This window comes from Pithys albifrons, chromosome 23 (genome assembly GCF_047495875.1).
Source record: "Pithys albifrons albifrons isolate INPA30051 chromosome 23, PitAlb_v1, whole genome shotgun sequence".
NCBI lineage: Eukaryota > Metazoa > Chordata > Aves > Passeriformes > Thamnophilidae > Pithys > Pithys albifrons.
Genome location: NC_092480.1, coordinates 3,373,136 through 3,392,188, shown reverse-complemented (window position 1 = coordinate 3,392,188; position 19,053 = coordinate 3,373,136). Strand labels below are relative to the sequence as shown.

General features: G+C 45.3%; 1 protein-coding gene across 1 annotated transcript in view; it reads right to left on the bottom strand.

Annotated features, from left to right (window-relative positions):
- The window catches only part of KMT2A (lysine methyltransferase 2A), a 42,257-nt gene that overhangs the window by 4,221 nt on the left and 18,983 nt on the right, over window positions 1–19,053 (bottom strand). Inside the window, exons 11-35 of the mRNA XM_071576211.1 lie at window positions 17,755–17,901; window positions 17,409–17,504; window positions 16,520–16,640; window positions 15,617–15,730; window positions 15,108–15,292; window positions 14,390–14,563; window positions 13,475–13,585; window positions 13,158–13,231; window positions 12,469–12,662; window positions 12,006–12,112; window positions 11,726–11,863; window positions 11,061–11,219; window positions 10,680–10,797; window positions 10,517–10,595; window positions 10,109–10,269; window positions 9,287–9,472; window positions 4,336–8,647; window positions 3,954–4,034; window positions 3,376–3,440; window positions 2,824–2,994; window positions 2,224–2,298; window positions 1,814–1,988; window positions 1,317–1,424; window positions 814–897; window positions 294–423 (exon numbers count right to left, since the gene is read on the bottom strand). Coding sequence (XP_071432312.1) covers window positions 294–423; window positions 814–897; window positions 1,317–1,424; window positions 1,814–1,988; window positions 2,224–2,298; window positions 2,824–2,994; window positions 3,376–3,440; window positions 3,954–4,034; window positions 4,336–8,647; window positions 9,287–9,472; window positions 10,109–10,269; window positions 10,517–10,595; window positions 10,680–10,797; window positions 11,061–11,219; window positions 11,726–11,863; window positions 12,006–12,112; window positions 12,469–12,662; window positions 13,158–13,231; window positions 13,475–13,585; window positions 14,390–14,563; window positions 15,108–15,292; window positions 15,617–15,730; window positions 16,520–16,640; window positions 17,409–17,504; window positions 17,755–17,901 — 7,365 coding nt within the window. The remainder of the gene's footprint in view (window positions 1–293; window positions 424–813; window positions 898–1,316; window positions 1,425–1,813; window positions 1,989–2,223; window positions 2,299–2,823; window positions 2,995–3,375; window positions 3,441–3,953; window positions 4,035–4,335; window positions 8,648–9,286; window positions 9,473–10,108; window positions 10,270–10,516; window positions 10,596–10,679; window positions 10,798–11,060; window positions 11,220–11,725; window positions 11,864–12,005; window positions 12,113–12,468; window positions 12,663–13,157; window positions 13,232–13,474; window positions 13,586–14,389; window positions 14,564–15,107; window positions 15,293–15,616; window positions 15,731–16,519; window positions 16,641–17,408; window positions 17,505–17,754; window positions 17,902–19,053) is intronic.

Below are 19,053 nucleotides of genomic sequence, written 5' to 3'. Positions count from 1 at the left end.
CCCCAGAGACAGCCCAGCTCTGAAGCTGAGCCTCTGTGAGCATCTGCAGCCTCTCCCCACTGTGCCTCCCACCTGAATCATTTCATCCCTGCACTCACTGAGACCCTGCTGAGCCCACAGGAGGGAATCAAGTGCCTCTAAAGCTCCAGCAAGAATGGAAATATCCCAAGTGGTCTGTAAACCCAATCTGTGATGTTACAAACAAAGCTGTCATATAGACCTGTCCTACCTTCACAGCCACTTTCTAGTTCTCCCAAATTCTTTAAGAGCATCCACAAAAGCCCAAAACTCACCTTACTGTCGTAGTATTTCTCTCGTTTGTCAGTGAGGATGGAGCGAATGACATTGCCTGAATATTCGATCACCATCTCACCTGCATCGATGTTCCTTTTGCAGAACAGACCCCGGCCATGGATAGGAGACCTAAAATGCAATTAAAAAAGTGAGTATTTCAAAGGAGACAAGTGAAGTTTAGGAACATCAGACTGCAAAGGCTGTAGAAAATGGGTTATTCACGACAATGAGCACTGTGGTACCATTACCCTTCTCTAACAGAACACTAACAGGAACAACACCAAGTGTCTCTGTTCACATCTGAGCACAGGCCCCAGCTATTGCCAAGATAAGCCAGTATGGAGCAAGTAGCTTGTCCTGATGATTACTTTTTAAATACGTAACTTGGGTGGGGAGAAAAAGGAGGTAAAGAACCCAAGTCTGCTTTTTCCTCTCAATTTTGCAGTCTGGCTCCACAGAAAGTTTTCAATTTCCACTGTCCCTTATCCTAGAAGCAGGAATACCAAAGTAAAACCATACCTGTAGACACCAACTGCCTCCTTGGAGGTCTTCTTCAAGTGCCGGAAGCGCATGGGCATTGGCAGATCCATACTGGTTGCCCTCCTAGAACAAAGAGGTGCTGCTCAGTGACAACCTGTACTTTAGAGTCCGTGCCACTTATTATCTGGGGCACTTTCCAAGATGGAATAATTCAGACACTGTGACATTGCAACCCACAGAGAACACAAATCAAAATTAATGCAGTTTTCTCATATATATACAAATGTGAAAGATCATTTCCTTTCCAAATTCTCATCAGATTATTTCACAAGGAAAAGAAATATTCAAAGGCAGACTGGCCTGGTGGTCATCTTCAGCTGTCACCTCTCTTGCTACTGCAGGGATCACATCTGGCAGTTCTCAGCAGCTTTCAAGGTTTGAACACCCCTCAAAGCACACAATGCATAACTAAGCCTGATTTGCTCATTTTAACACCACGACATTATTTTCCCCTTTGAACCTTTAAACCCTGCTGTGCATACCGGGCCGATTTCAGCTGCACTTCTTCCTCTTCCTCATCATTTGGGTTGTATTCTGGTGGCTGTCGGTGCTTAGAAGCCAAGAAATTAAACATATCAAATGCAGATTTCCTGCAATTTAAAGAGACCAAAGGGAGTTTGTTATACTGACTGAAAATAAACATGTGGTTGCCACAACACTCTGGCATGTTTGCTGCCTACACCTTCCCCACTCTGTCCTCTCTTAAAAACCCACGAGCATCAGGGTAAGGCACAGCAGGTTCTGAGAACCCCAATAACAGCCCCAGCCAGGAGAGCATTGTTAAACCAAGCAATGGGACACAAAGTGGCACAGGAAAATGCACTGAGTGTGAAGATGCCAAATAATTGATTTCCATGTGCCAGTTGGTAACATTTAACTGAGAGCTTCAGTGCGGTGGAGATTTGTTGCCCCTGCCCTGCCACAGCATTGGTTATGGAGCCAGTGGGCCATTAACCCCAACACTGAAAGCCACACTTGCCTCAGGTGGACTTCGGCCCGAGCAGAGCCATGTGGGTTCAGAGGAGGTTCATTGGCCTCCTCTGGCTTGTGAAATCTGAACTTGTAGTTGTGGCAGTGCTTTGCTCCGTACAGTTGCTCAATCAGGAACACAACAGTATCATGGATAATCCCCAGCATCCTCAAACCATTCACACCTGGAACAAGAAACAGAGCACAACAAACACTGTCAGTGCAGACTTGGAGCAGGAGGATACAGCAGAACTACACAGCTGACACAGCAGCACTCTGTTAGCTGCTGCACTCCACATCAGTTTCCAATCCTTCCACTGGGAAGAAATTACCCTCCACAATGCAGGCAGCAGCTGAACTGAAACTCTTAAGACCCTAAGATGCTCCCAGACAGACCTGTGTGTCTGTTGTCTTTGTTACCTGCAAAGGACAGCTGCTTCAGGCGGGCATTTGAACGGGCCTCCTGGACCTTGTCAGTCAGCGACTTCCAGGCATCTGCAGCACACAAAGAGATCACAAACACTGACTGGGTATTCCAGTGCTGGGATGCTCATATTTAAATAAGCTAATTGGACAATATGAAGTTTTCAACCTTCCACTGGCCATAAATTTAGATTCCCAGATCTTAATTGCTCCCATCCTCTCCAAAATTCACTTTGACATAAAAGGAAGGCAAAGTGTTCAGCAATTGGTCTGAAGGAATAGCCTGGACAACCAATACTCCACTGTGTGGTACACACGGCCCATTTCTTGGCAAACTATGGTTGAACACCACTGGTCAACTGACAAACAAAAGAAGACAGCGATATGTATTCCACTGAATATATTCTTTTGAAAAAATAGAAAATAAATAGAATCCAGATATTGTCAGGAACTTGTTTTAGGTCTGTAAACCAAAAGATTTCCCTCTTTTTTCTTTTTAATCTATAAAAAAGGCAAGTAAGGGGTCCTCAGAAGTCCCAGTTTTACTTCTAGTAAGCACAGCTAAAATCAGTACAACCAACACCACATGGATCTCACCTTCAATGCTTTCTGCGCAGATCTGAAAACCATCATCACTAGAGATCTCAAAAACCAAACCTTTTTTTGGTTTCTTCTCACCAAGACACTCTTTCCTCTTTTGCTCTTGCTGAAGCCAAAACATAAGTGGGGAGCTGAAAGTGCTCTCTTCTTCCTCGAGACCTTTTGAGCCTAGAAAAGACCGAGGCCAGCATGAAGATGGGAATTGGGAAGAATGATGCTTTTTCCACCTGTTGTTCCACAAGTGAAAATTACTTACTGACTTGCCCTTTTTATCAGTAAATTCAGCCAAGAAAAAATACCTAGGGAGTGCTGTAGTAAGAGTGTGAAATCTTAGGTGCTGAATTTCTCACAAACTAAAAATAGAGACAAAACTATTTGTCCAAGATCTATTAATAGCAAAAGAACTTTTCCTCCCTTCATAGCAAGAATAACACAAACTATAGCTCTGAGCCTTTTCCTGAGAGAATGAGACACAAAAATCAAAACTTAACACTACTTTCTCTGTCCTGGAGAACCCCAAGACTCTGTATTTTTGCAGAAGTGACATACCTGCATTTTCTTGCTCATTTATTGAGTTCTGTGTTGACTGAGGTTCTGGGAGCACTGCTGTTTGCCTTGGGAGGGAAGGAAGAGAACATGGAGAAAAATAGTGAACAACCAGCCTCATTTCCTCACCAACCCTTGCCAGTAGCCAATGAAATCTTGAGAACTAGACAGAAAGAACCTTTTTCCAGAGTGCATGTTCTGACACCAGTTCAACTGAAAATGAACAAAGAAGATTCTACTCAGTAGCATTTCTGTTTGCAGCCTCTATTGGTCTGTGGGCAGCAGCCAATTTCACACAGCTTGTGACCTCCTCTGTGTCAGCCCCACTCAGGAATAAGGTGTGTGCTGACACACCATCAGACATCACTGCCTGAGCATCTCCTCAGCAGGTACTGAGCTTCCCAGAGCTACTCACAGCTTAAGCAAAATGACTCCATATTGCAACTAAATGTGACTTTGTGTTCCCCACTGAAAGCTTCCAGATATTTCAACTAGGAAAGCCAGACTTCCTGCATTCTCTGTACAAATGTCCTTCAGCTCAAATGAGTGGAATGCCATGGAAAGGTCTGTTCATCCCTTACCCTGCAGACTGCCCACATGGCTTCTGCGATGGCTGATCTGTGTTTGTTGCATCCTGCGCATCTGCCTTCATAGCAGGAGTCCTGGAAGAGAAAGATTTGGGAACATTCAAGATACCTGCCAAGCCATGTGTGCCATAAACGAGACTGGAAAGCAGCAACAGATCCACCAGTGACTCAGCAGTCATGCAGAACTACACAAGCAGTAACAGCTCCTCCTAAGACATGAGGAACCAGATCATACTGCCAGCACTGCATCAGAATCAAAACTTGCACTTCACAATTTGCCTTGACTTGCAAAATTTGCTGGAGAGAATAGTGTGAGATTATTTTCTGTAATTGTTACAAAACCTCAGGGATGAGCAAAACCAAACTCTCCTCTTACCCTGTAGCTGAAACCTGGGGTACAGCAACGGCCCCTCTGTCGGGAGTGTGAACTTCAGAGGAACCAGCCCACGGGTGAGAAGTTTTGTGCTTCTTTCCATTCCCTTTGTCTAACAGTGGCTGGATGCGTTTGATTTTTGGCTTCATTTTTGTGGGACCCAGCATGGAGCTACTTGCAGACTGCTGGCCAGGTGATGGGGAGCCTCCTGGAGATGCTGAGCTGGCGTGCATCACTGATGAGGAAGCCTTGCCTTGTTCAAGTCCGGTATTGTTTGGAGCATCAACCAGCTGTGGAAAGCTCGACAACTGTGTTGTTGCTGAAGCTGTGCTAAGGTCCAGCTGGGAGGAAGCAATGCTGGTTTTGCTGGCTAAGAGCTGTGTCATGTGCTGAAGCTGGTAGGAGCCTTCTGGGTCAGCAGAAGAGGGAGCGACTGTCATGCCCATTGTCTGTGTGGAAGGCAGAACACATATGCTTGATGCAGCTGTCATGGCTACTGTAGACGGAGGCTGAGATGCTCCCAGTTGTGAAAACATCCCAGAACTTGGTGGTAAAGTCATGTGCTGCTCCTGAAGACCAAGGCTTTGATGACTAGCTTTGATTAGGAGGTTGCTTATCGAACCAAGGTCGCCCAATAATCCAGGGCTTGTTAATGTTACTGAACTTTGTCCCAAAACGTGACCAGGAACTGACCCACCAGTAGTAGGGGCTGCTGTGGCCTGCATGGATACAACATTCAGCACTGAGGAACTCGATGTGAGGCCTGACACAGGCCCTGCTGGGAGGTGACTGGCATCTGGACCAATAACACTGGGAGACGTGCTGACTGCAGTAGTGGTCCCACCTTGTGGGAGCAAAGATGTTTGCTCAAAATACATGACCCCAGACTTGGACCTTTTGATAATATTGGGCACGGTTCTATGAGATGTTGAATTCGCAATGGTTCCCAAATCCAACGGGTGGTTGGAAATTTGGGAAGGAGCAAAATTAATTAAAGTCATGTTGGAGACCATATCAGGAGGAGCTATAGCAGAAGGGGTTCCAGAGGGAGCCAGTTTCTTGTTCTTCCGTGACTGCAGACGAGATATGGGCCGTTTCTTGCCCAGGGCAGCAGCTGGGGTAGAAGGAGCAGTACCAAGGTCTGTCCTCTGACTAGCTTCAGACACTAAGAGCTGAGGATCGGGGGGTGGCTGCACCCCAATCAGAAGACCTGGTGAAGGACTGCTGATATTTGGTGGGAAGCCAGTCTGAGCAGCTGTGGAGAAGGGGTGTATATGCTGGTGATGGGACATGGGCAGCAGGCCCTTGCTTGTGGGAGGGAATAGCGACTGAGATGAAGGCAAGCTTGGATTTAATCCAGTGGTGAGTGTGAGCCCACTTCCCATGGGCCCCAGCACTGAAGTGTTGGTCTCCATCACACTCTGTGCAGAACTAACAGAAGGTGTCAACTGTATCTTTTGGGTGACACCGTTGGGAAGAGTTTGGAGGACATACAGGGGCTGCATGTTTTGATTGACTACCAGAAGCTTTTCTGCGGGTGGCTTGAGGTGGGGCGGTGTTGTCTGTACCGCAGCGTTGGAGATTTGTGAGGGGCCAGGACTGTCTGTGGAGTTTGGCACATACTTCTGGCTCTGGAGGGGAACAGTGGGTGATACTGGCACCTGGATACCTGGAGTCCCGCTGTTTCTTGTTAAATCCTGGTTGCTGCCATGCCCTTGCTCGACGGGGCCACAGGGTGGGCTGGCTATATGCTCTGCATCTATGTGACCCTGGATGAAGTGATCAGGAGTCATGTGCCCTTCAGGGCTTGGGTCTACCCCTGGACTCAGGAGAGCTGTATCACCTTCCCCTGAGGCAGATTTCTCTGTAACTGTCACTCTCTTTTCCCCAGACTCTGTGGAAGGCAAGGCAAGCATTGATCTCTCTCCTGAGGAGGAAAGCGAAGACTCCGAGATGACGGCGAGCCTGTTGTGATTTTGGCTGGGCACTGTTGGGCTGCGAGTGGTCAGAACAGAGAGATCTGAAGGAAGCTCCAGTGGTAATTCAAACTGCTCCTCTGCTGATATGGAGGAGGAGACACTGCTGTCCACAGGCTCAGCAGTGGGCAGCTGCTGGGAGAACACCTCAAACAAACCCATATCCTTGCCACGGTTGCTGTCAAGACCTAAACCTTCTCCAAGCGTCAGGAGTTCAGATGATGAGGACTCTGGGCTTTCCCCCAATGCCTGCATAGATGGTGTGTTCTTCAGTACAAAGTCCATGATGTCGGAAGGGAGGATGTTCCCACAGTCATCGCTGTTGTTATTGTCAGAGTCGGATTTCAGAAGTTCTGTGTTGAAAGTGTCCAGTAGGTTCTTGTCAGAAGGTGTGCTGGCATGAGCCCTGCGGCCCGTTTCCAACGAGCTCAGCTGTGCCTCCAGCGAGTCCTGACCCTGCGCTTTAACCCTGCTCACAGGGTGGCAGTTATCAATCTTGGGATCACCTTTGTGCACAGTGGAGCTCTTGGTGACTTGTACTTTCTCTCCAGCTTCTTCAGTTCTGTCCAGCTTTAAGTTCTCTGTCCCATTTTCTTTGCCACTCCTTTTAGTCACCTGGCTGACTTTTCTGGTTGTTGCCGTGACACTTGTATCACTTTCAGTTCCATCATCCACACCGTCTAGCTGGGAGATTTTTGGAAGATCACACTGCTCCTCCTCTCTGAACAAGCTATGGGAGGCAAGCCTCTCCTCGGCGTTCGAGGAAACCACTGTCCTTGTGAAATTATAGTAGTACAAGTCATCTTCATCTGATGTGCTCAAGTCATCCGCGCCATCCACTTGTCCTTCTGCAGATCGCTTCCCTCGCTTCTTGCCAGTTGAGTTACTGTAGAAGGGAATGTCTTCCTCTCCATAGGACCTCACGCCATACAGAGGAGTCAGTCCAAAGAACATATTGGATCTGGCCCGAGCACTTCTCCGTGGATACCTCCGCTTGTATGAACTTTCTTCTTGAGCTTTAGCTCCATCCTGGAGCATCAAGTTGTTATCTTGAATGGGCAAATTTTCGTATGTGTTATTTTGAGATTCCTGAACTGGTGCTTCATTTGGACTTCCCTGTACTACAGGGTTCTCTTCTGAGCTTTCTGAAGTCAGGGAGGGCTCAGCCAGAGCAGCCAAGTCTGTCCCTGCGGACTGAGTTTCAGCATCACTTTCTTGCTGTGCATTTTTAGACTGGTTTTCACCTTCCATCTTGAGAGGAGTCAGAGTGACTTTAACAGTGCGTTTTCTGGGTGCCTGTGATTCCTTGGGGGTTGCTTCAGCCTGCACTGATGACCCTTTAGACGGCCCTTGTGAAGGTGGAGACTTCTCACCAGCTTTTTCAGCAGGAATATTATTACATAACCTCTGGCTAATTTGTTCAGTTGCCAAACCCTGATTGCCAAATTCTGGTTTCAGATTTCCTTCATCACTGCCTACTGCTTGACCTGACTCTGTAAGAGATTTCAGGGAGTGCTTCTCTTTAAAACTGTCTTTTATTAACTTCTTGCCTTTCTGACGCCTGTCTCTGGGGGCAGAAACTACTTGCTCACTTGCTGCAGGAGATCTGCTGTTTACTCCAGCAGTCTTCAAGGTCTTTGCATCCATCTCATCAACTACAGTTGTTTTCTCTTGCTGTACAGGTTCCGTGTGCTGATCTCTGTCTTTCCTTGGGCCTCTCTGATGCACAGGTGGAAAGGACATTGCTTCTTTGGAAGAAAATGATCCTGAACATTCTTGAAAGGTTCCTATTTTCATATTCATTTCTGCGCCTGATGAACTGGTTGGTTGAGTGGACACTTTGGAGCTCCCACCAGGAGCAAAAGTATGAGCTGAATAATCTGGGTCCTTTGAGATCACCGCTTTCATCTTCTCTCCCTTAGAAGGTGCACCTTTGGCTATCAGATCTGAATTGCTGGAATGTTTCCCTTCCATAGACTGAGATGCATCCAGCTGGTAAGTTTTACTTCCAGTTGAAGCCGCTGTTTTCTGGGAGCTTGAACTGGCAGAGCAACTTTGAACTGGAGCGCTTGGAGGACCCGCAGTCACTGACCCCACAAAGCGGTCAGCACTTTTGACAGCTGGTTCATGTTCTGAAGAGGCTCCCATGCTGGAAACTGAAGACACACCATGCCTGGAGTAGGTGTTCCCAGCTCGTGCAGGGGAAATCATGCGGAGTTTTGACTGCTGCTGTGACAAAGAAGAGGTGCTGTGTCTCCGAGAACCAATGCTCTTAAGTCCTGAGGACAGTAAAGGATCTCCTACTGTCACTATTTCATGAGTCACTGGGGTAGGACTTCCTGAGAAAAGAAAGCAAGAAAGACTGTCAAGTGACTTGAAACCTTCACAATCAATGCACTTTTCCTTCATATAAAACACAAGAAATTAAAACCCAGCAAAACCTTTCAGCCAAACAGCACCAACATAATGATGATACTTGAAACAGGAGGTAAAAACCTGGTATCGTCAACCAGGATTCACCACGTGGAGCTGACAAATTTCTGTCTCAGGGTTTGGTATCTCAACTTTAGATGTGAATTTTCAACATCAGGTTGAAACAAAACATGAGTCATTAATGCAGAAATAGCAACTGAATTACAATACCAAATTTCTGACTCTCTGTGGAAAAACACCAAGTGAGAAGTCCCTAATTTTTAACACAGCTCTTCTGGATTGCTGCTACTACATTGCCCAAATGCTGCCTTCTTCATCCCATTTCTCAACAGACCATCTCTACTGTGTATTGTCAGAACTCTCCTCTACTCAAGCCTATTGTCATTTCTGATACCAGTTCAACTGGAAATGAACAAAAAGTTACTGTTTCTTTCTCTAGAAACAGTAACTGATCACCCCATTGTAAAAGAACCAAAAAGAGACACAAACTAAACAAAAATATTTCCAAAACAAACCCCAAGCAAAGTTAACAGCACTAGAAATACCTGCAGAGGGCAAGGGCCTAGAGCCAGGAGACCTCTGTGTGGATGGATAACTTGGTGCTCTGATCCGGGGGCCCTTTGAGACCACTGAGTAGTAACAGGAACTAGAAGTCTGAGAATGCAAGGGACGATCTGGTGATGGTGCGTTTACAATTTCAGGTGTATTTCGGCTGTCTTTCATTAGAGTTTCTATTGTTGTATAAAAGAGAAACAACAGTATAAGCCATCACTGAAGCTATGACCTGATAAAGTATTACTGCTATCGGGTTCCACTCAGAGGATCAGGGTATTTGTTAAATAAACACAAAGCCAAAGATTGCCATCAGATAATGTCTGGTTTCTTCTCCTAAGAACATTTTCAAATACTTGTAGCAATACATTAATGCTCAGCTTACACATGAAATGCCACTATGTATTTATAGAGTTTAGGATTCTATGTTGACAATGAAGACTATGTTTTCAAAATCTTTCACTGCTTTACCCTTGGATACAAGGAAGCAATCTGGAAACAATCAAGCAGCACAATACAACTACTGAACATTGCACTGAACCTCCATATTACAGATCAACACCGACACTTCAAGTACAGTTTGAAGTTTAGATCACTAGAAAATTCTCTGAGCTGAAGACTAGAAATCATCCCTGCAGCAGTGTTCCTTTGGCTCAGGTTTTCAAAATCAGCAGCACACTCAGAAGCCGAAAGTCTTAAGATGCTGTAACATAATTTGAAAGCCTGAAGTGGATTCTAGTCCAAATCGGTTTAAGAGATGCACTATGGCAAAACCATACAGAGAATATATTTCTGTAAAGTACTTAAAAGATTACCTGTAAGGGGAACTGGGCTATGGGCAATTGTTCTGTTATCATCGTGCTCTACAGTGCTGTTAATGTCAGGTTCTATGACTGGAGGTCGACACTCCATGATCTTGCAGGTATACACACAGCGCTTCCTGGCATCTGTTGTGCTCCAGTACACCCTGGAGCACCTGGAAGATAATTCAAACATAAAGCAATGTACCAACAGTTCAATAAACCTCATTCCTGTTTCAGATTTTCAGTTTCTTACATCTATATGGGCTGAAGGCCTCCTGGCACAACATGCTGCACACCTGGCTTAACCAGAGATTCCTCAATAGTGCAGGAAAGTACAGTCAATTTTCCCATGTTATTTCAGTTCTGGTTTGGCATGAAATATATTGAGAGACATCAAATCATGAAACAGCTTATACTCACTGATAGCCAATGGGAAACAACTTATCTTCACAGTCTGAGAGGTCATTCAGAATTCCTAAACAGTCTATCGTCATTGAACCTGAGCAGAGAGAGCAACAGAACAGTTCTGTGAACCAGATTCCAGCACCACAGGTGGATCAAGTATCCAGAGATTAGATCGTACCAATCATCATGTGGATGTTCTCTGGTTCCAGGCCACTAAGAAATTTTCTTCTCAAACTGATCCCTTCAAAGTCCACAAAAACTCTCCTAAGAACTTCAAACCCGTTCTCTGGAACCACCTGGAACAAGAACCCACAAAACTACTTGTTAATTAAAGGAACCACCACATGTACACTACACAGCCTGTCCTACTCAAATCCTTAGTTTGGTCTTTTGGTTTCTGAACTGCCCCAGGCCAGTTGTACCACTGACTTCTTTTGAAGAGCACTGTGGTCCAGCCCTTGTTAGTGAGGAACACATTCAACATGACTTCTAAAAAGTGCTTATAGTTACAGGCTGACCCCACCTGAGTGTGAGGCAGAGCAAGACAGAAGAATCTCACCTCTCCTTTGATCAAATCACGATGCCTCTGGCAGTAAACTTTCTTATCATCCAGAAAGACACAGTTCTTGGCTCGTGAGCACATGAAATGATAGTTACTGGTACAGGAAGTGAGGCAGCAGCCTACTGTGGCACCTGACTTCTGGCAGAACTCACACCTCTGCAAAAGCAAAAGAAAAGGTGAAAATGAATCTCTTCTAATAACAGACCACCACTGCTGCTGTCAGTTGTATATTTTGGCACAGACAGAAGTTTAGAGTAATGCCTGATCTCCCACTTCACTGTTGTTCCATTTCACTATGGTGACTCACACACAAAAGTGAGACATGGAGGAGGAGGTGAGAGGAAGAAGGATCCCTCACACAGAACAACTTTTGCAGTTGTGGACTGTCTCCTCCAGGCTTCAGATTTTCCTGCTTGAGCTCCATATTCAATTCTCACATTTGCAAGCTTCACTTTGTCTCCACAGTATTTCTGAACTTAGCAATGATAAAACAACTTTTTAAATACCTTCAGTCAGTTCTGTTAGACATAGCATTAAAAAATACTGCAGGAAAGCACAGAGCAGAACAAACATACACAAGGCATGTTTTAGCTGGGCTCCTGTCTTGGTTCTGTGACTCTAAATCTGTGAAGTTTAATGAAATATTCCTTGCTTGTACCCACCAGCTGCTTTCCCCGGATCACAGCCATGTGCACATTTTTCAGAGAACCATCATCATCTTCAAACACTTCTGCTGACCACAAAGCACAGTTCACATGTGTCCATTCGTTTTGGCCGATATACAGAAGACGTCCAGCATCCTAAAGAACGGAAGGAAATGTTCTTTTCAAATTTCTACGAGACCCAACCATGCATAAACCCCATCCTGCCTATGCACAGTACCAAATCTACAGTGCTGATTAAATGGGCTCCTATGGAAACAGACACATGGCAGATACTCACATTAGCACTGTCATCACCATATTTCAGGCACAATGCACACTGCCTGTTGTCTTCTACATCTGGAGGTGGATTCAGTTCAGGACTATCCTCTCTGCTTCTGTCAGAGCCTTAGACATAAAAGAGAGAACAGAGTTTATTCTCGAAATTCAGGGAGGCAAAAATTAATCTGGACAGATTGTCAGTAAGTGAACAAGGCAGAAGAGTTTTCAACAGCCAGCACAGAAAGCAAAGCACACATGAAACAGCCCTCATTCTGGGGCAAAAGAGGCAGGTGCAAAGTATTCCTGGGTCCAAGCTCAGCTCAGAAACATCTTGTATGTTCCAGCCTCTGAATGATTTCACGCCACAGAGGTCTCCAAGACAGTTGCATTCAGAACTCATACCACCCTCCCTTTACCATGAAGATGTTTGGACTGAAGTGCTTTGAGTTTGGGATCAGCAGTGCTGCCATCAGTTTTCTTACCAGGGATGGGAGGTGTAGGAGGATGCAGAGGAGTTGGCGAATCCGGCTCTCCAGGCGCTTTGTGTTTTGGAGCTGGAATGATTTTCTTCATCAGAGGGGGCTGCTCAGTGCGGTTGTTCTCCTCACGCTCCTGCCACTGAGCGTAATTGTGGTCGAGTGACGGCGGCAGCACCGCGTTTGGCAACATACCACTGCTGAGAAGGAGCAAGGAGTCAGTGCCACATCTGGCTGCACAAGAGGACCATGTGCCCTGGGGCCTGCCTACCTGACATCCCCCCTGCCCAGTAATGACTCATTTAATTACCTGCAGCCCACACATGCTCCCCACGAGGGCTGTGACCACTCACATCTGAAGGTTTGTGATGTGGCTGTGGGTTTCTTTGGGGGGTAACAGATGCAGGAGGGCCACCCCAAATGAGGGTGTGAGGAGGAAGACAGGGAAGAAAGGACAGGACTGACAAGCCAACACACAGTTATACCTAGTTCTAAATAGTGTTTTTGGGTACTGTGCTTTAGAACACGGGAGTGTGTACAAAACCTGGGAATGGGATTACTGTGTAAATTCCTAGAAAAAAAAAAAAAAGAAAAACCAGAAATCCCAACCCAACAAACAGGCTCTCTCAATACATTTTGCTTGGACAGCTGGCAAACAGCAGGGTGCCGCAGTCGGATACAGAACAATTACTTACTTGCTTGTTACTTTATTTGGCTCCCAAAATCTGGACTTTTTTACACTGAACCATGGAAAAACACGCTCCATTTGCTAAAGGAAAACAACAATCCATTAGAAAAATTAGACAACAGACCCCAAAATTCAAAGACATTCAGCCACGATCTAGTGTAAATGCACAACTAATAACATTTCATTAACATCAACAACTCTGAGAATGTATTATTTTGTTCCTGGAAAGACCCAAGCATGGATAAGCATGATAGCCCCTTGGCCTCCAACAGCAACATGCAGTGGTAGGATGCTAAGCAGATTTCAAAATAACTCTCAGCTCACCCGAATAAAGAAGGACTTGACCATGCTGTTGGCTTTCTTAACCTCTGGCTGCCCACCATCGGAATTAATGGCTGCTTGAATTATCTTCACGATGTCATCACTAAAATCCAACTGTAAGAAACCCCCAAAACTTCACATTAACAGGATTGTCTTTTGCACAGCTACACCACCCACTAATCTTTTAAGGCATCAAGTGAGAATCCAGATGACTGTTAAGACTGAACCAGAGCATTGACTTAGATGCAGAATTTGACTGTGAAGAATCAAGGAGCTCTGCATTTGCAAACTGCCTGGCAGAGCTGCTACAGCCACAACTATTCACTTCTTCCTTCTACCAGGAGCTGACTTCTGACTGGTTTTAAATTCATTAAACCAGCTACCTCAAAGGGATTTAGGCACCATCAAGATTTGTTAAGCACTTTAAAATATACTGTGTTCCTCAAGATTACAGATTCTGGTGGTGGTGGGGAAATGGAAAAGACTGCTTACTGCAAAGAGAGCTGATTCAGTCAACGCTGGCATTTTCTCTAAATGACCCTTGAAGAGTCACCCCTCCACCCATGAATCACTCATTCTCAGCTAACTGGCTGCAGTGGAGCTGTTTGGCCAGGCATTCAGCCAGAATTTCCATGTGAAGGATAACCTGTCCTGTTTCCATCTACATAAACGTTCAACTAAGAGAAAATGGGGTCTAACCAACTATCACTGCTGGTTACAAAGAGCCCTACAACGGCATCAATTACTTGTCTCTGGGCCAACCTTAACACCAGTGCCAGCCAGAATTGTTTTTAGCAGCTCAATAACCTGTTTCCCTGCTCCTGAAGAAAAGTCTGCTCAGTTATAAACACCAGAGGTCATAAAGCAATTCACAGGGTCTATAATGTAATAGAGTGGAACATGAAAACTTTGACATACCACAGATAAGTAACTTCCTTGATCCATTTTTCTTTTCACTCCTTCCAGATCCAGAGGTTGCTGCTCTTCCTGTTTAGTGACTTCTGTCAGGACAGGAGGATCAGGACCCTCAGGAGAGCTTCTGGATGGGATACTCTCTTCTGTCTCAGGATTTAAATCAGGTGGTTTTGCTGCCTGTGAACATCAGCAATGAGGCAAAGGGATGTTGGCCGTTGAAATGCAGCTGCTCCTCATGATACACTCCCAAGCACATTTACTGGCCCAGAGATTCTTGCTAACATGAATGAAAGCAGACCTGAGTTCTGAATTCCTGTCCAAATGTTAGAAAGGCTCTTAAGCAGCTTCCTGCTGCCACCTGTAAGGTGCACAGCAGGCAGAGCCATCAGCAATAAGGATCAAACTCATTGCTCACAAGTCTAATTTCTGAATGCACATTTCAATACCAAGATCCTGTCCTTCTGTCAGAAAAGCACCTTCACCATCATAGAGCTAAATCCTCCCATTCCTTGAAGAACTTTATTTTTCTTTCAGCTTCACAAGTTGTATCATAGATACCCACTTCTTTGCATTCATAGGAACAAACAAAAGAAAGAAAAAAATATAAATAAATCACAGCATGTGTTGTTCCAAGTATGATGCAGGCACTTCTGCAGCAAGAGGCACAGCAATACCACAGCTCAACTGAATGTCAGAGTGACACTCACAAGCTCCAGCTTACCTGTCGATACCGCAGCAAGTGGCTGGTAGTTCTGGAATTCAACAGGGCTGTTAAAACCTGCCTCAAGGAAACCTGCAGCTCCTTTTCCAGTGCCAGACGCCACTCTGCAGGATGCTGCTCCGTGCAGTTAATGCAGGTGTACGCGACACTCTCAGGCAAGTTGGAGAGTATCTCATACATTTCATCTGGAGACAAAAGAAGGTAAGGTAAAGGATGGATACGGGGAAAAAGCCCTGCTCTGCACTTGCTGCCTAACTGAAAGACTTTTTAGGTAACAAAAGCCCCTTGTGCAGCTAACTGAGCAACACTGCCTTTCAGGCAAGTCCTGTGCTTTCGGGATGCTGTTGGTATTAGCACTGATTACCTGTCCCAATCTACAGGTATTTTTCACATAGGTCACAACAAGTAAGGGTGTTAAAATAACATAGTAGAAAGGTCCAAGACTGGATTGCTTTGGTCTAACCACTGCACTGTGTTCTTTAGTACTGCAGGGATGAGGATTTTCTTACCCGAAAGGTTTTCACATTTGGAGTGGACCCAGCGGTCGCATTTCCCACACTGCATCATCTTGCTCTCATAGTCGTCATCATCGTAGCATTTGTCACAGAGAGGACAAAAATTTCCTGAGAACAAGATGGAATTTTATCAGAAGTTTGGATGCAAAACACATATTAAAAGGTTGGGTTGTTACTACCTGGTGTGCCAAGAAAGCAGCTCTGAACACCCCTCCCAGTAAGCTGCCAGCACAGTCCCATCTACTGTCACGAGGCTACAAAAAATAACTTTGAAAGACCACTCTGCCTACTCTAGAATTCCATGGCTGGGTGCCCATTTTTTGGGCGTGGTGAGACTAACAAAATACTATATGCAAAAGCAAAATGAAAGGACAAAGATGACACACAGGCAAGAAATTAGGGGGAACAGTTAAGATTTTCTCATCTGGGATTTTACCCCAGAATGTCCCTTCGAGGTTCAAAGGCATCAGGTACAGCAACTAAAACAAGGAACAACCACTTTACAATAGAAATTTTGTTGCTTATAAGTCCAGAATACTTCAGAACGTTTTTTCCTCAACTGCTACATGAAACCATGGGCTAACAAGTGCATAATAATCCCTTTATATGGCACAGTGTTTACATGCTGAGAGCCCCAAACTCTTGACAACAAAGCAGTGGTGACTCTGGTGAGCCACTGCACCATCCAAGAGCCTGGTGAGCCACTGCACCATCCAAGAGCCTAGCTTTGACCCGAACTGTTCTGTGCTCTTTCAGACTCGACCTTAACCAGCCTGCACTGCTGCCTGCACTGTGCCAAGCTCAGCTGGCTCCTCTGCTCGCTCATACTGACACTGGCTGATTCAAAGCAGAGCAGCTGAGGAGGCTCCTGCTGCAAAGATTCACAACTTTATGTACCTTTAGCAAAGAGTTTGGCACAATCATGACAGAGGGAGAAGTCATGAGACCACTGCGCATCCCACCCTTTGCCTGGTGTTGTTGATCCACAGCTCTTGCAGCGAACACATTTGGTACATATCTGGAAAAAGAATGCATTTGGCAAGAGTTACTTGCTTTCATCCAGCAGTTCCTGTGCTTTCTGTGCTAACACCACGTTTCGCAATTTTTATTATTTAACGAGTGCAGAGAACTTATCCAACAGAACAAGGAGTTTCAAATGCTGAAACTTTCATTAAAAAGAACAGAGCCTACTCCTTTTATGGTAAGATGGTGATAATGCAACAAGAAAAAACATTTAACCAAATCACAGCATAGTTTTTCTGTCCTTCATATTTGCATTGAAGAAAATACCACCATAAAACAGCCCATGTAGTTGTGGCATTTATTCTCATCTAAAATACAAAGTCTTATTTTAAGTTTTCAAACTTTGTTTATCATAGTAGAAAACACCTACAAACTCCTAGTATGAAATACACTCCTGGCACTTGTTTAGAACAAAAGCTGGAAAGATACAAATTAAGACATTAATTCAGATTGTCTCTCAACACCAATATCAACAGATTTGTTAACAAGGTAAATGCTTCCAACCCTTCTTCCACCTTATGGGACTCCAATCAAAAGACTTACTATGATCAGAAGACTTTCTCCAACTAAAAAAAGGTGTAATCACTTTAAAAATGTTGTTCAGGACATCTTATCAACCAAATACACCAAATGTACCTTCCAACACAAGAAGCACCTTGCCTTGAAAAGCTGAGTGATTGCATCAGAGCAAATCACCTGCAGAGCTCTGCATTATGACCAGCCAACAAACGAATTTCCCAAAAAAGAAATTAAAATGCCTCACCCAAACTTTCTTTTTCTTGGTGGGTTTGGTTGGGTAGTTTGGGCCCAGGCACTCGGGGTGATAGCTGTTTCGGCACTTGTTACACTCCAGCAACTGCTACAAGAGTAAGGGGAAAAGGCATTGGAACAGAGACCCTGCAAAGAGGTGCAAAAAAATCCTGGACATTTACATTTTTACTGGATCCCTCATTTGGGGCATGAGAAAGAAGCTGCAACAGAGCAACTCGAGATGCCTCCTCCCCAGTGTGCAGACTCTGCACCTCTCTGCTCCCTCACTGAGCTCCGGAGCGAGAGGAGCTCTGGGACCAGCGGGTGTGTTGCCAGGTCTCCCAGTGGTTTTGGGGTACCTTGGTGGCCTGGTGCTGTCTCCCACACACGTGGCAGAACTTGCAGCGACGGCAGCACCAGTTCTCCAGCTGGTCCTCCTGGGGCCGCTCGCTCTCCTCCAGGCAGAATTTGTGAAAGGGCTCGCAGCAGACCTGGCAATACACAAACTGCAAGGGGGGGGAGAGGCAGGTTTTAGCAAGGCAGAAGCTGCTCTGAGTTCCCAATCAAACCCCCTCGTGCTCTGAACTACTCTGAATTCTGCTTTACAACTGACCAGAAGCAGGATTTCTACCATAATATTTTACGAAGGAAACTGAGTGCATGTTTCAGATAACCCAAATACAGACTGGACACCTTGCAGCCACTGGGAGTCTGTACCTGTTAGCCAAGTGCTCTGAGCATTGACAAAGGCCTATAGAGCTCTTCAGGGTCTCCCTCCTCTGGTCCCTCCCTGTAACAAGCCAACTGCACCAGAAGACTCACTTAGAGAAGAAAGTAAGGACATGCAGAGCAAAGAGAGTGCCTTCCTCCACTCAGCCCAGGTGGCCATTAGAAAGCTCTTCTAATTTCTCTGTATCCCCCACAAGGCTGGTAATGCTGGAAAAACAAACCCTCAGAGCACAAACACTGTAGGCTCACAGGGGACATGGGAATTGTTTGCTGCCTGAAGCACCCTGACTGAGCAGGGCATGGCTCCACGCCCCACTGGGCCTCCATGGACCTCAAATGCACTGATGGCCACATCCAGAACTTAACCCCCTTTTCCCTAGTACTGTCTACTCACCAGAACCCAGCCTTTCCTAGAGCATCACTTTCCCAGGTCAGCTGGTCTGAAGATGCTCAGAAGGCACCTATCTACACCTGGAAATGCATTTAACACATCTCAATCCAGCTCCTTAGGCAGCGCCAGAACCTTTCCAGTCACGTTTCTGTAACAGTTTGCAGCTCTTGGCAGGACACCTGGGAAAGTCAATGCTGCCTAAGCCCTTTTGTACCATGGGGCAGCCTTTCTTATTTCCAGTTAAAAGAGAGCAAGGATTCTCCTTTACATCAGATATGAGTTCCAAAATTTAGAGACACGGGTGCTCTCAAATACACAATTCTTCACACCTAATACACTTCCAACATAAGCGCTGAAGAAGTTTGTAAACTGATTTTAAATACCTTTCACTTGAGTATCTTGGGACAAAATCTAGCAAGGATGGATTTAACATGTGTTATTTTAATTTCTTCTGGATTAAGGCAATTATCGGTTTTATTTATTTATTTTTTGTAACAACACAGTGCTGTAACTAAGTCATCGACAGCAGAACACAATG